At 39.7% G+C, this 16,121-nt stretch overlaps 2 protein-coding genes across 2 annotated transcripts; one reads left to right on the top strand and one right to left on the bottom strand.

Annotated features, from left to right (window-relative positions):
• Positions 1 to 6: 6 nt before the first annotated feature.
• On the bottom strand, positions 7 to 4,792 carry leprotl1 (leptin receptor overlapping transcript like 1). The gene is made up of 4 exons (XM_023393597.2): positions 4,698 to 4,792; positions 3,981 to 4,056; positions 2,722 to 2,908; positions 7 to 1,556 (listed from the first exon to the last, which is right to left on the bottom strand). Exons 1-4 carry the CDS (start codon positions 4,711 to 4,713, stop codon positions 1,440 to 1,442), a joined length of 396 nt encoding a protein of 131 aa, XP_023249365.1. The 5' UTR covers positions 4,714 to 4,792; the 3' UTR covers positions 7 to 1,439.
• A 1,121-nt stretch (positions 4,793 to 5,913) lies between these two features.
• srp72 (signal recognition particle 72) lies at positions 5,914 to 15,661 on the top strand. Its single transcript, XM_023393618.2, has 19 exons — positions 5,914 to 6,054; positions 7,360 to 7,480; positions 7,971 to 8,091; positions 8,348 to 8,491; positions 8,646 to 8,757; positions 8,848 to 8,879; positions 9,075 to 9,199; positions 9,435 to 9,492; positions 9,664 to 9,795; positions 9,916 to 10,044; positions 10,209 to 10,281; positions 10,623 to 10,687; positions 10,869 to 10,964; positions 11,540 to 11,643; positions 11,873 to 11,950; positions 12,464 to 12,601; positions 12,776 to 12,813; positions 12,972 to 13,131; positions 13,824 to 15,661. The coding sequence occupies exons 1-19, from the start codon at positions 5,955 to 5,957 to the stop codon at positions 14,002 to 14,004; spliced, it is 2,007 nt and encodes a 668-aa protein (XP_023249386.1). The 5' UTR covers positions 5,914 to 5,954; the 3' UTR covers positions 14,005 to 15,661.
• Positions 15,662 to 16,121: the final 460 nt, after the last annotated feature.

Genomic DNA, 16,121 nt, shown 5'->3' on the forward strand with positions numbered 1-16,121 from the left:
TCAACATTAAAAGAAAAAGAAATCATAAAACATAACTTGTGTTTGTATCCTGGAAATGCTGGTGTGAGGAAATGCAACAGCATGTGTGTGTGTGTGTGTGTGTGTGTGTGTGTGTGTGTGTGTGTGTGTGTGTGTGTGTGTGTGTGTGTACCAAATCTGGACCCAATGTGCTTAATTAACACCAAGCATAGTGTCTGGATTCTTTTACATTGAAGGAGTCAGAACAAAGCAGTCACATTTAAAAGCTTAACGGCTGTTAGTGACTGACCAGGCGTTGTTTATAAGTAGCCCAGGTCTTACTGTAGCTTGGCTGCTGTCCTCAAGCTAATCCTACGCTAGCTGCCGGCTACTACAGGCTTTTCATGCTTTCTTGACCTGACGAGGCGAGCCTAACCCATACGTACAGTGAGGTAAGAGCTATCAGTTGCTAAACAAAATGGTGAATAAGCAGCCTGCATCCAGTTGGCACCTGGGAAATCACAGAGTCAGGTTAATTTGATCTCTGCGGTGGTGGTCAAGGTGTTCGAATGAATCCTCATGAGTTGAGGGAGGAAACAAACACTTCTGAAAACTACCTCCTTATTTTGTGTGATGAGAAACAGAAAGACAGATCCCATAGCTGGAGAGACAGCTGATTTAAATCACATTTACACATTAAAAGGGTTGAAAGGTGTGTAAGGATGGTGGCAGTAACAGCCCAGTTCTTTCACAAACACACTGATCATCTAGATTTGTTTCACAGCTTAGTGATTACATTTTTAGTTTAGTTTTACATTAGCAAAAAGCTGACAACAACATCTGCACTCTATCAGCTGAATTTCTTACCCTTTAATGTGAGAACAGTTTCAAATCAATTGAAATTAAAATGGAGCCTTTCATAAGAGGCGGTGAAATCTGAGCTCATACTGTGCAGATCTTCCATCAGCTTTCTGTTGATTTACTCTCAACTCGCTCGTATAGAAAAAGCTTCTTCACAGAATTCTCAGAGTAACTGGAAAAAAAGGAGGCCGATCAACCTTGACCGTGTCCTTTTGGTCAGATTAAATCTTCTTAGACATTCAATTGGATTTTTTTTTGTTCAACATATTTTCACAGATAACACAAGCAGTTGTTCACCATCGCCTGGGTTACAACGCTTGAAATGAAAGCGGACAAACGGATGGAGAAAACTCACAAACACAGAAGTCAGAGAGCAAAACTTCAAATGAGGAAAAAATCCAACTGAAAGTCAGCATTTTCCATCCCACTAGTGTCAGTTCAGTACGATGCAGGCGGTAAAAAAAGAAAAGAAAAACAAAGTATTGCACGGGTTTGGTGTGAGTCTATTGATGGGCGGTCATCATATAAATAACAACAACAAGAACCAAACAATAATACCATAATAATAATGCTAATAAAAACAGTTCAGACTAAGGTCTCCCACTCCCACCTCTGCTGTTTTACCACTGCTGCCAACTGAAGTCGTCATTGGATCCGAAGACGAGGAAGAAGCCCAGAATGGTCCCGAAGATGACTACGTTACCCGTTAGCACGAGCGCACACGCCCCCCAGGCGATCTGTAAACCAACACATTAATAAATAATTTGTTCATTAATAATAATTAGGCCAAGCTCTAGTGGTGTCGACAACAACGGTTTAGAGAATCACAGTCTACACGCCACTCTACACTTATATATTGAGGGGAGGATAACAGGACGGGACGTTAACAGCAGCCACAGGTGATATACTCATTGTGTCCTGGGCTGCAGCTGGAGATCTGTCTTGTCTGTCAGCCCCTCTACACGGTAACAAGACATCATTTTTACAATTGCTGTATTTTTTTTTCTTCCTCTAAATGGTGGACCATTACAAATTACCACATCTGCTTGCTCCATTACAAACAGCCACAGTCCATTAATCTGCTGCTGGACTTTTGACTGTCTTTACATCCAGAACTAAACCTGCTGGGGAAGCTGTGTTAAGGCTATGGCTCAGAAAAGCTTTATTAACTATACTTTGTTTTTTTACATTCTCATATATCATTTATATATATGAGAATGTAAAAAAAAAAATCTTGTTATCTAACTTCATTGCGCACTAGAGGTAAATGATGCTGTTGTGGCGAGAAGTCAAAAAAGTATTTTAAAAATTATGTTAATTTTGTTTCCTGTCCTTACTATGCATGATGATCATACTGTAAAAGAGGGGAAACAGAAACAAGCTCAGACTCCGGCCTAATGAGGGAAAAACGACAGCCTAAGACATCTGGAAGAGAGTTTTAATTTGGATTGATACTGCAATTTACGAAATTTCTGGCAAAAAAAACATAATGTTCAAGTGAGTCAGAATATGAGTGGAGACAGTTAAATAACGGTTGTGTATGAACAGAATACTGAAAGTGAAACTCACATTTGAAGTTTCACAAATCCAGCCAACACTTTATACTCACAGCGTTATGAAAAGTGACAGATTAAAATGTGACGTTCCATGTTCTTTATGTTATGAAAGTTGAATTCTTTTAAGATGTGTGATGATAATAATAATAATGGTCAGTACTTATTTTAATATTCCATCAAGTACCTTTACTTACTAAAAGTCTTATTTGTTTTCATTGTGACTTATGGTCTATTTACATTATTGCGAACACGGCACACGGCTATCTAGCGACATGTTTGAGGGTCCTGTCCCTCAGTTTGGGACAACTACTCTACATCAGCACAAAACTAAGCTACTATAACTCACAACTTCAGCTCTTGCGAAGACAATGGGCAGGCCGAAGGCTGAAATGACTATGCCCGTCGTGAGGAAGATGGCCAGCTCTTTGCAGGCGTTACTGGCCGAGTCTGTGTCGTCGACCACCCTCCGCGAGATGCAGTAAGGGATGGGAGAGAGGATGTAGAAGAAGAGGAGGAACAAAGGCCAGTATTTGCTGCAGAGATGGAAAAAGAGAAAAAGATAAATACCCAGATGTTGTGATGATGAAGTCTACTTAAGGATGAAGGAACAAACACTGTTCATTTCATGTGGACAAGCATGCGTTATACACATGTTAGTTTTTGGCTGACACTTATACAGATACCAGCTTATCTACAAAAAGCTAAAACTGGCTGATAATATCAGTCAGGCTGTACTAATAATCACGTATTGATTTTCTAAATGCCTTCCTTTTCTACATTCTGCTGGTCTGAGGCTGTCATTTAGTATCCTGATAATGGCTGAGAGGAAAATGATATTAGATTACAAGAACCAGATCTTTTGGCCGAGCTCGTTCCCCACATGCAGGGACTGAAAAACCTTGTCACAGCTGATTTGAATAAGCAAGTCAGCCGTATCTAACTATGCTTGAATGGCGTTGCATGCTGCAAATACACAAATGCAAAGTTAATGATGCTTCTTTTTATTCTAATGTTAAGACGTGTTCATTTAGTTCATTTTATGTGATATCCAAATAAACTTAAGTTCATGCTCACTCTTTTTCTCTTCCTATCTCTTTCTCCCTCCAAATCCCTGATGCTGTTGGAGGGTCTGAGTTTTTTGTTTAAGTCCCTCAACAGTAGAAGAAAAAAAGATTTGGTTTTACTCTTACTTCACTGTGATGTTTGAGATTCACAGGTACTGAAGAGGGAAGGTCTCTCTGTGCTCACCTTAACTTGAAACTTGAATCCTTCACTGCATATACACTAAGAATTGACTTTTCAGAGGAGTAGGAGATATCTTGTGTCCAACATATTTCCATATTCATAGATACTGGATTGTTGAATGAGGGAGAACAATGTGGAAAACCCATACCACACATAAAATGTGATTTGAGGCTGAGTGTTTTTATATTTTCAAGAGGATATTTTAAAGTAGACTGTCCGCAAGTCCAGCCGTGCTTTTAAAGCTCTAAACCTGTGATGGGATCACCCAAAGTTCACCTCAGTGCCAAGCGTTAATAATGTCCTTCACAGAGGCACACACACAGACAGACAGGCTCCTAGGTGTGTGATGGTGGTACTTACTCATACACAGGGAGGGCACATCCTAGCATGAGGAACATGAGGCCAATGGCCCCTCCAAAGGACAAGCTGATGAGAGCTGCAGGACAGACAGAGGGGAGGATCAGCATGGACAAAGCCACATACCCTCCGTGTGATACTGTGCATGTGTGGCCCCAAGACCCTCAACAGTCTCATCGCAGCAGCAGGGCCCCTGGCTACCGTGACTATCATGTGATGAATCAGCTGATTTCACGTATAACAGCTTTATCAGCAGTGTAAGCCGCGTTATTAGGGCTTCGCGTTAAACTCTGGAAGCAATACAGTCCATGTGGTTGTTTGTTAACAGCAATTTAATCCACTTGCAACAAGCACAGCATCTCAATCAGCAACTGAAGTTAATGTGCAGCTAGCGTTAGCATTGTAACGGTAACTACTACGTTGTTATACTATTAAAAAGGAATGACGTTAAACACGGTTTAATAATGTAACGTTACATGTTGCCTAGCAAACACATGTATTAAATTGTGTTGTTAAAGCAGGCTGGTCAAAAGAGTGCAGGTTAATCAGCTAGCTAATGCTAACGACTGTATTGGCCCTGCGGCTGTCTACTTCTACCATTAGCTCGCTGGACATGGAAAACGCGTCCATGTACATTCGGGATATTTTAACGCAGTTACACGAACTAAGTCCGGTTTTAGAGACCTTTTCTCAAGGACACAAAAGGTGGAAATTGCTAACCTTTAATCCCAGCCATTTCTCCTGGACAAAAGCTTGACACACAGCCTTGGTGAATGACAACAGTGCCCCCTCCCCGGCTCAGAGTCCGACTCTGAAACCACCAACAGCCCCGCTGCCTTCACGTGCTACGACGAAAACAGGAATTACGAGATCTTCATACAGGCAGAACCAAATAAAAAAATTGGTTAATGTGAATTAGATCCGTGCGTGAAGTATAATTCTTCTCCAGTTGTTCGCGTTGTATAATGAAAAATGCCAACTTAAGGGGTATTGCCTAATATCATTGTCATTATCAATACCATTGTGTTCATTTGGTGGTCTGTGGTAAAAAAGTCATTCAAAACTTTTATTCATGTAAAATTAGCATTACTTCAAATACACCATTTGATAAATGTAGCCTACTTCAAATATCAAATTTAAAGTACAGCTTCTGAAAGTAGTATATTATTATTTATTAGGTTATTATTACAGTGTGTGTAAGAAGAACTAAAGACAGACTGGTAGTTTCATTAATAAAACTACCCGTAAAATGTATAAACTATTAATTTGTTTAGTTCAGTTTTTTAATGTAAAATCGTAATTGCAAAATATAATAGGGACAGAGGATCAAGTACAATATTTCTATCTAAAATATAGTTGAGCATACGTGTCAAATAAATAAATAAATAATAAAAATTAAAAAACCCAATTAAATTCAATTGCCTTTTGTGGATTTTTGGAGTGAAAAGAACTAAATGCAACTCTTGCAGCAAGCAGAAATTAAAATATTAATGCACTTTTTATTTCATGAAATGAAAAAAAAAACAGTAATAGTGGCATATACAAAAGTTTGGGCACCTTTCTACTTTACTCTTCTACTAAATCTTTCTACTTAATTACTCAGAACTTCATTAACTTGTTACGCTTTCATTAACAGAATAAGGTAAATGGTCTGGATAAATAATTATCACTGAGGCTGCATTGTACGAGGCCCAGATTTCTGTGCTCAGCCACTGGCACTCATTAATTGCTCCAGCTCAACGAAGTTGCCTGCTACGCTTTTTTTAATTGGACTGTGAAGGCATCATTTGTCTGCGTCACTGCTGAATTAAAACAACACATATTTTCAAAAATATTAACGTTTTATTAACATTTGAACAACCTCGTAGATCATCACAGATCTTCAGTTTGTATTTTGATTATGTTAAAAATGTAATCTTGTTAACCCGGATGTGTACCTTCTTATTCCGCCGATCTGAGAGAATCCATTCAGCCAAGATGGCGAGCGGAGGGCTGTCCGTGGCTTCGCTGTGGACCGAAGTGAACCGCTGCGGACAGAATGGAGACTACACAAGAGCCCTGAAAGCTCTGACAAAAAGTAGGAAACTGTGTTTGTTAATGGTACTCTCAAATAGAGCCAGAGCTGCGGTCAAACAGCAGATGGACGGTGCTTTTCTCGGGGCTCCGCTTAGCGGGGTCCACAGGGCCAGCTGTTAGCCTGTGACTAAGCTAGCGGCCGTTAGACAGCTGCTTGTCAGATGTCCCAAACGTCAACCAAGCTTTTTATACTAAACTACTGCTTATAACAGTGTACACAAGGGATGTAGCTACAAATCAAGCTGGTGTCTGATTGTTTTATGTGATTATTAAGAAATTACATTTGCCCCAGAAATGTGCCGTCCTCCTCCGACCACTGACGTGTCCCTAGCCTGACAGCTAACTTCTCATGGTTGGCAGCTGATCGGCTTTCAACCAGGTGTTCACACATCAGTAGAAACGCTTATACGGCTCATAATTATCGTTTTTAGACAGTTAAATCAGCGTGTGGTTTTTATGTTTCCGTTAATTAGACGACGCTGTAGTTTATTACAGATACGACAGTAAAAGGAAATCTCCATGTCAATACTGATTGACCGATTCACTCGTTTTTTTTTGCACCGCTTACTGAAGGGGTGTTAAACATAACGCTAACAGGTAGTTAAAGCTTCAACACTGTTTAATAGCCACTTTAAGATATATGAATTCTTTATTCTGCCTCTGACAACACAAAAAAGTGCACTTTTTATTGCTTTTTTTCCCATGCAGACCACATCAGACCAGCACTAGATCCAAAACCAGTATATTTTGTCCACATTTCTCCAGAGAGGCTAAAGATGGTTTAAAACTTAGTTTCAGATTCTACACAATAAAGAGCACTTTCAGATTTCCCACCGTCTAGATCACTTAAGACCAGGTCTAGATAAACAACTGCTATGCATAGACTTTGGGAAATCTGGACTAGATTAACACATGGAGTGTAAAGACCAATGAAAACGCAGTCTCAGGTTTGTGAAACCTTTTGTGAAAACAGAAAAGTGGTGATTTCTCAAAGTCAAAAAGTTTTTAATTCTGTTCACGTACTACCTTGTCAAGACTGTTGTGGCAAAACTAAAAGCAGTGCAAATGTCTTTTTTGCTTTCATAATTAAAATAAAGGTTTTACAAATTACAAATGAAAGTATTAAGGCTTTAAATTGGATGTCTAACACCCTTTCACAACAATAAGTGGTGCAAAAAACAATATAGGTAACTTTAGTTAGTACTTAACTGTGGAATCGGAAGCTAACCTCAGTGTTGTGTGTTTCCAAATTGTGTGTTTTGATACTGATGGCTTTGCAATGTGTGTGTTTTCTCTTCTGTCACAGTTTTGCATGAAAACAGAGACGATGTGACGGCCCTTCACTGTAAAATAGTTTGCCTTGTTCAGAACGGCAGCTTCAAAGAGGCTCTGAATGTCATGAACACCCATTCAAAAGTGCTCGGCAGGTAAACGACACACTGCCTTTAACTTCTACCTGTACTGTCTGGTAAGCTGAAGCAAACAGCTGGGAAACTTCTTTTTGACAATTCATTGATGATGATTGACAATCTTGTACAGAAGCAGAGATACAGCTGTGATAACAGAGCTGAACAAAACTGTATTGAATTTTACTATTAAAATAACTGTTAATAATTGTTGCAAACATGAAATTAAACTGGGAACATGTTACATATAAGTGACGATGAAGTGCTTTATAGACTAGAAGTAAAATCATAAAGTCAATGTTGTGATGAGCAGGTAGTTAGTAGAAATGTTTGAAAATCAGAGTGATATGATAAATGACATTTGACGCTGTTATCGACACTTAAACTGTTTCATATACAACTTTTGCGATGCTTGTTTCATGCTTTGCACATTAAACTCATATTATTTGCGATATGGCTTGTGGTTGACAGTATTTCCACATTGAAATGATTTTTATTTTCTCTCTCTCAGTGAGGTTGTGTTTGAGAAGGCGTACTGCGAGTATCGGCTGAACAGAGTGGAAAGTGCCCTGAAGACCATTGAAGGTGCTCCTGAGCAGACGGACAAGCTGAAGGAGCTTTATGGTCAAGTGGTGAGGCTTTTCAACCATTAACCAAATTATAATATTACTGGATGCATTGGTTTGGTAGACTGTATGTGTTTGAGACCGATTGGATGGACGGACAGTGTTCCTGCCCACCTCAGTGTTGGTTTAGAAGCATGAAGATATAGAAAATACAAAATCTCTACACTCTCAACAAGACCCTTTCTAATCACCCTGTCGTGTTTAGCTCCCATTCTTCTGACAGAGCAGAGACCTCTGCTGACTTAGATTTGTTATTTTCTAGTTGTACAGACTGGAGCGCTACGATGACTGCAAGTCCGTCTACACAGACCTGATCAGGAACTCTCAGGATGAGTACGAGGAGGAGAGGAAGACCAACCTGGCTGCTGTGGTGGCTGCAATGAGTCAGTGGGAGAAGGCCCCGTTGGTAAACACTCTTCTCCAAAATTCACAGTTTAAGGCTTTTTGGGTGACATATAGTTACGTCTGTCTTTTAAACTGATGCTCTTCTGACGCAAACTTAAGCTGACTGCAGAAGAATTAAAAATCCTTTACACTTATGTTTTCCTTCCCCACTGCAGGAAGATCTTGGTCTTCCCGAGTCAACGTATGAGCTGTGTTACAATGCTGCCTGCGCTCTGATTGGCCAAGGACAGCTGACAGAGGCCTTTAATAAACTACAACAAGCAGAGGGTCAGTGTCTGTCCTTCTCCCTTTCCTTTCAAGTAATTTTTTTTTTGTCCTTTTCTTGATTTGGTATTAACTGGTTGTTTTCTTTTTCAGAGCTTTGCAGAGTCTCACTGGTGGATGATTCTGTAAGTGTTCATTTTGTTTTTCCAAAACACTGAAGCATCATGAAGCAAGTCACATCCATTTTTTCAGAAAGTATTTAATTGTAGATATAGAATAATGAGTTTGCATCCTTTACTTCCCAATGTATTCTCTCTAGTCCCTGGCTCTAAACTTTTCCTGGGATAATCACTGTCACTGCTGCTTTTGTTTCTTTGCAGGATGTAACTGAAGAAGACATCGAGTCGGAGCTGGCTGTCATCCATTCTCAGATGGCGTACGTCATGCAGTTACAAGGTCGGACAGATGAGGCGCTGCAGCTCTATAACCAGGTCATCAAGCTCAAGTAAGTCCAGGGTCCACAAACATCAAATTTAGTCCCAAAGCTGCAGATGGAAATATAGATGAAGGGAACATGATGCAGGTTGAAAGGATGTTGTCATATTACAGTTTGAATTTGTGTTGTGACGGCACTTAAGTACATTTCTGCAAGATATAAAGGAAATTGTTTCGACAAGCGTTCCAAAGGCCATACACAAGTTTGTTTATCTGTAATTTGTAAGTAATTGTTTTATTTTCAGGCCGTCAGATGTGGGGCTGCTTGCTGTGACTGCCAACAATATCATCACAATAAACAAGGTGGGTGGAAGGCAAGCTGACCAACTTTAGTGTTTAATTATTTAATTAGCAGTGTGAATGAACAACAAACCTTATTGAATTTAGTCTTTGCCAAGTACCAACGAGCCAAATAAAACTTAACTCCAGCTGGAGCAAACGATGATTTCATTAACGCTGTGTCTGTTCCTTCAGGACCAAAACGTGTTTGACTCCAAGAAAAAGGTGAAACTCACGAATGCTGAAGGTGTTGAATACAAGCTGGCCAAGAAACAGCTGCAGGCCATCGACTTCAACAAAGCTCTCCTGGCCATGTACACAAATCAGGTAAAAGCTATAACAAAAAAAAAAACAAACGGTTGTGATTCAGAGGAAGAAGGTGCAGAAATGGCGGATTTTCCCCAGAATCACTTGAGTTATTTTTACATTGCTGTTTGTGATTAACAGGCTGACCAGTGCAGGAAACTGTCATCCAGTCTTCAGTCTCAGAACCCGGGTCACCCACGGCCGGTCCTCATCCAGGTCGCTCAGCTGTGCAGGGAGAAGCAGCACAGCAGGGCCATAGAGCTGCTCCAGGTACAGATGACAGACGCTGCCTGTGTTTGGTCTTTTTAAGCACGATTCTATAAAAAGTGTTTTTTAATGAAAAGTGATGCAGATAATGATGCATTCAGTGTGTGCATTCAGTAATTTATATTTTCAAGGACCATGCTATAACTATCTGGCCCTGTGTTTTCCAGCAATTCTCAGATCAACATCCAGAGAGTGCGTCTGGCATCAAACTGACAATGGCACAACTCTATTTAATACAAGGTACTGGCTTGTTTTTTTTGGTTTTTTTTTACATGGATTGTTCAGACAGCCCCATCCTCTCTTAGCACAGAAAATGTTCCAGCTCCCTGTAGTAAACACATGACTGTCTCAGTCAAATGAAGACATATTTTACCTTTTAACTGTGCGGTTTATTCAGCTGTTGTTAAAATGTTTTCACATTATCATCTTTGAGCCTAAAACCCATAAACAAGAATAAAGTACAACTTCTTAGTGTGTTGTGATTTTAATTTTAATCATCTATCATCAATTGGATCGTGGGCCTTTTTGTTATTGTGTGTGGGGACTTAAAGGATGAAGAGTTTCGTTCTCTTGATCCTCAGGTCACGTAACAAAAGCCTGTGATGTCCTGAGGTCCATTGAAGAGTTCAAGCACAAATCGGGGATGGTGAGTCTGAAAAGAAAACTTACTGGAGTTGTCCACAACTGATTTTTGACCCGTTTGGTTACGACAGTGTTGTCTCTTTCCATGATGTTTGGTTATTTCTTGCTTAAGTTGTGTCACCTGACCTCAGCAGCTCGTGTTAATGTCGTACTCTAATAACTTTGCTGTGGCTTTGACTCCTCAGGTTTCAGCTCTGGTAACGATGTACTCCCACGAAGAAGACATCGACAGCGCCATTGATATTTTCAAACAAGCTATTGGGCACTACCAGTCTGAACAGGTTTGTGTCCAGTGTTTTTATTTATTTATTTTTATAGCAGATTTAACGTGCAGCTGAACAACACAGGGTAGGAATCACGTTTGTTTGAATAATTATATCATAAAGAATTATTTCTGAACAATATTTGATTATAATAAGGAGTTATTCTAGCCCATACTGTTGCACTGGTTTTCCATCATACTTTGGCTGTGAAACTGGAATAAAATTGCTTCCAACGTGGTCTTAAATTTAACTTGGTGAACCCTGCACCAGCCTGAGTGGTGAATTTTATATTTCAGGGATGTTTTGAATGAACTGAAAAACAACTGGGTAGAATCTCAAAAATGATTCACAAAACATCCAGGGAGGAAACGGTGCGACTTTTTATTTTATTGACAAGCTATGATAATGCAGAGCAGAGCAAAGATGACAAGATATTATTTTTTTTTAAATGAATCCTGCAGATCACCATGTTTAGTTAAAGCTGTGGGTAATAATGTGGTTTTGACAAAAGACAAGCAACACATAAATTAGTCTCTGATAACCTGAACATGTTTCACACTGTGTAATGTTCCTGTTCTTTTTCTCCTCCACAGCCCGGCTCTGCAGCACACTTGGCTCTGGTACGAGAAGCTGCTAATTTCAAACTGAAGTATGGACGGAAAAAAGAAGCCATTAGTGATCTGGAGCAGCTGTGGAAGTGAGTTACAGTCCTCCACAGTTCAACATGTGTGGGGAGTATCTGGGGTGAAAAAAAAACATAATGTTTATCTCTGAGCTGCTGATTCTGCTTTTTGTTCACTCCTCTTGCCAGGACGATGTCGAGTAGCTCAAATATTTATTCCATTCTCAAACAGCTTGATATTATCTCCTTTCTTCCTTTACAGCAATGAAGCTTCTTTTTCAATTTTATTTTTTCTTGAAAACAGGCAAAACACTAACGACATCCACACACTGGCACAACTCATCTCGGCGTACTCTCTGGTGGACACAGATAAAGCCAAATCGTATCCTTTCCTACTGAAAAGGCTGAAATGGGAGACACGAGGGCCGAGACATTAGCTGACTAATCAATGAGCTGATCACCAGAAAATGAACAGGCAACCCTTTTTTTATTCTCGATCAGGTGTTTAATGCCAAAGATTCTCCGACTGTAGCTTCTCAAGTGTGAGGATTTCCTGCCTTTTCTCTGTTATTTATGAACGTCTTTGTTGTTTTGAATTGACGAACAGATGAAACAAGGAATTTTAAGACACTACTTTGGGCTCTGAGAATATATATAAATATATATATATATATATTTCTGCCATTTTTTTACATTGAATAGACAAAATGATCATCATCAGAATGATTGATTGATTGATTGAGACAACTGGTGGATTAATTGATAATGAAAATAAACATTCCTAATTATATTAATGCAAAAGAGCCAAGAAAGGTGAGCATGGCTGGGACAACTGGAAAAGGGACCGCGTGTAAAATGCCACTGCTGAAATGGTTCCTTAGCATTTCCTCTCCAGCCTCAGCAAGCACCTCCCGTCCGCGGACACCATGTCTTTCAACGTGGACGTGGACGAGCTGGAGAACTCCCACGGAGCCACATACGTCAGGAAAAAAGCTGCTAAAGTCACGGGAGAAAATCTGCCCAAAGAACAAGGGTAAAACCTCCATTACTCTCAGCCTTACACACCGGCTTCATGATGCTCTGAGCTTTTTCTGATTTTCAATAAAAACATCTTTAGTTGGAAGATTTACTGATCAGCTCTGGAAGAATGAGCCTAAGTGGGTGCACGACTCCTTCATATTTACTTGTGTCTGCGTTTCTTTTACAGCCAAGGAGAGATCAAGAAGAAGAAGAAGAAAAAGAAAGGTATGTCACATGCACCAGGTCCCTTTTTTAGATAAATGTTTTATCCTTTGAGGTGAGAAAATCTTTCATGTTTACTCTTAAAGAGAATTTAGGAGGTAGTTGTCTACCAGCTGAGCTGAGTGCTGCTTTTCACTGATGCCGCTTCATCTTCATTTTAGGCAAATTACCCAAGAACTATGACCCCAAAGCGACTCCTGACCCCGAGAGGTGGCTGCCCATGAGGGAGCGTACCTACTACAGAGGCAAGAAGAAGGGGAAGAAGAAGGAGCAGATAGGAAAAGGCACACAGGGAGCGACGGCAGGAGCTTCAGCTGAGCTGTGAGTAAAGTCCAGTCACATACTGTGTACATGTGCACGTCACCTGCGAGGAGAGCTGTCTGGGTGCAATTTCCTATAATAGAAGCTTAGTAATCAGCACCTCTAATAGAGGAAAAGCACCTGAGATTGTCCTCTTAGTTTCCTTGCCAATGAATCCTCAGTGGAGATCACAGCCTATGTTGTGGTGTGGCCAAAGTCAAAATTATTCTCAGTCTCACCCGAAGGAGAAATCTGCTAACACTCTCTGGATTACTTCACCACCAGTCAATGTCACCTTTGCTGTTTAAAATATAAAATATCAGTTTTCAAAATGTGCCTTTTAGACTTTCAACAGAATCACACAAGGGAATCGTATTTTTTGGCTAGATACATTAGCTACTAGGCCGCCTCTAACTATAGACATAATGACAATACTGATGAAACAGGTAAAATGTACATTAAAAACTAAATTAAACTGCAAAAATAACAAAAATGACGGATTAAGCTTCTTGGTTGTGAAGATTTTATCATATATTATTATAAATTGAACATAGAGAAATATAAATCTAAGGAGAACACTCTTCACACTTTTCCTCTGCAGCAGTAAACATGTAACATGAGCCATCAGAGACTCCTGTAAACTACCCCCCCCCCCCATATTTGGTGCTTTGAGAACAATCTTTGACAGGGTTTTGGTTCTCCCTCTGTTCCAGGGATGCCAGTAAGACAGCCAGTAGCCCCCCTACCTCCCCAAGACCAGGGTCTGCGTCCGGCTCATCTGCAGCCCCCAGCAGCAACGTGGTCCCCCCGCGACAGCAGAAACCCGCAGCCTCGGGGGCTACTCGCAAGAAGGCGCCACAGAAGAAGAAGAAAGGCGGGAAAGGAGGCTGGTAGTCTGGCCACAGGATCCACCGACTTGTGTGGCTGAGAAATCACCAGGAAATCATAAACTCTTTTTTTTTTTTGTTTTTTTTTTTTTTTTTTTTTTTTGTTTTTTTTATGTTTCAAGGTTAATTTTAATTTTGTTGTGGCCATTCATTTAAACATGTGAAACCAAAATCTCCCCTTTGTGCTACAATTTTTAAAAGGCAGTTCCACTGAAATTAACCTTTTTGTTGCTCTTCAAAAGCAGATGTTTTTTATTTTTGGTTCAAGTTAAATGGACAGAAGAAAACTTTACTAAAGTCACTTAACTGCTTCCACAGGCAGGAAATTAGCTTTTTATGTGTAATCACTTAGTGTTCAGAGATCAAATTAAATTTTACTCGTACTGTATAGCCCAGTATCACTATCACTCATTTGCCTCAAGAGGGTTAGCCATGTGCACAGCATTGCAACACCCTCTGTCTTTAAACAGTCAAATCAGACGAGGAGAAACTCGCCCAGTTTTCCTGATGCATCGAGAAAAACTCTGAGGAGTTTCTTTCTCAGCTCGTACACGGTGAAGATCTTCACTCGTCTGGATCAGTTGCTCTTGAAGTTCTGGAAACTTAACTGTCAGCCAGCTTCTCCTCCAGATCCTGCATCAGCTGCTGCATCTCATTCAGTTTTTCTACCTGTGACTAATAGCTGTTAGGGAGCTCGAATTATATAGATATTGAGAATACTGCTGAAACACCCCCAGCTGTGCACTAATCTCCATAAGAGTACCATCCTGTTTGGATGTTTCTACAGCCTCCAACTGCTGATCCTCTCTCATCCTCCCTCTCTGCACTCTCCTCAAGCTGCTTCACCACCTTATCTGGAAGAGTCTGAAACGAGCTCCCTCTGTTTCGCTGTTTCTGTTTCTGCTGTCAGATCTTTATTCAGATTGCCCACTGTTCCACCCACTCCATCAGATTTCCTGGGGCTTTGTCGTCTCGCCGTCTTGAGCTTGGGTTCTCATCGAACACAACATTCAGCTCTTCTTTTTTTGGAGATTGCACAGTCTGTGTTTTTTAATCATCAATAGCTACATGTATATTGGAGAATGCATTTTTGCATATTTTTGTATCAGAATCACACACCGCTCTCCCCTTTTTTTAAAGTGTCGTCTTGTATATGTTAGTATAGTGTATGCAATGAGCCACTTTGCTGAACCTTTACATTTTTTATTTAGTAATAAAGAAAGCGAATTTAATGTCTTTGGACTGAATTTATCTTGATACTGTTGAGTCAGTAATTTAAAAAAAAAAAAAAAATCATCAGTTAAGGACATTTTGGGAAAACAGCTGCTTTTGCAAAGTAACTTAAAGTTTTTGTTTTGTTTTTTTTGAGAATTGCCTTTAATATTTCCTGGGTCTTGAGTATTTGGATGTCTGCATCATGTTTTCTTTAAATTGTCCCTTTACTATCAGTAAGCTGATCATCAACCACTGGGCATTGGATGCAACGTTAAAGTATATTTATTTTTGAATCCCTGTGTTGGTCTAAATTCAAGCAAAAGAGGATTTTAATTCCTGAGTTTAATTCTGTCAGATGCATGTTTTAGGAAATGAGAAAGAAAGAGACTATTTTGGCCAAACAGGTGTCCCATTTTGTTAAGTCTTAATAAAACTCTTATCAACAGCGACTCAAGACTCCTGTGTTACTTGGAACAATATTTGATGCTCAATAATGTTGATGTTGCACTTGTTTAGTATCAAGCCCAATCTGCAGGATACTGTAGGTTTTTACATATGAGTCTTACCATTGTTGTCTGAATTACAGTCTGATAAGACTATATTCCTCTGTGAAGCCCTAGGATTTTTAAACCTCACTCAATATGGATCTGGCTTTCAAAATAAAATATAATTATTAAATTAAATTATAATTCTGAAAAGAAAAACTAAGTAATGCATTTCTGTATTCATCATATCACCAACTAAGCTGAATTTTAGGTTAAACCTTACAGGCTGCCCATACTACAATAAGCAGGGTGCTTATCCATTGTAGTTTTCTGCTGTATAAAGATAATATGAGCTATACCTGTAAGTTATGACTAAATCTAATAGGATAATGTTGAATTTGTGCTCTGCCCTCATCAGCTGATT

This window comes from Seriola lalandi, unplaced genomic scaffold (assembly GCF_002814215.2).
Source record: "Seriola lalandi dorsalis isolate HSWRI2012SDOR001 ecotype SW California unplaced genomic scaffold, Sedor1 jcf7180002054940, whole genome shotgun sequence".
In the NCBI taxonomy this organism is placed as follows: Eukaryota; Metazoa; Chordata; class Actinopteri; order Carangiformes; family Carangidae; genus Seriola; species Seriola lalandi.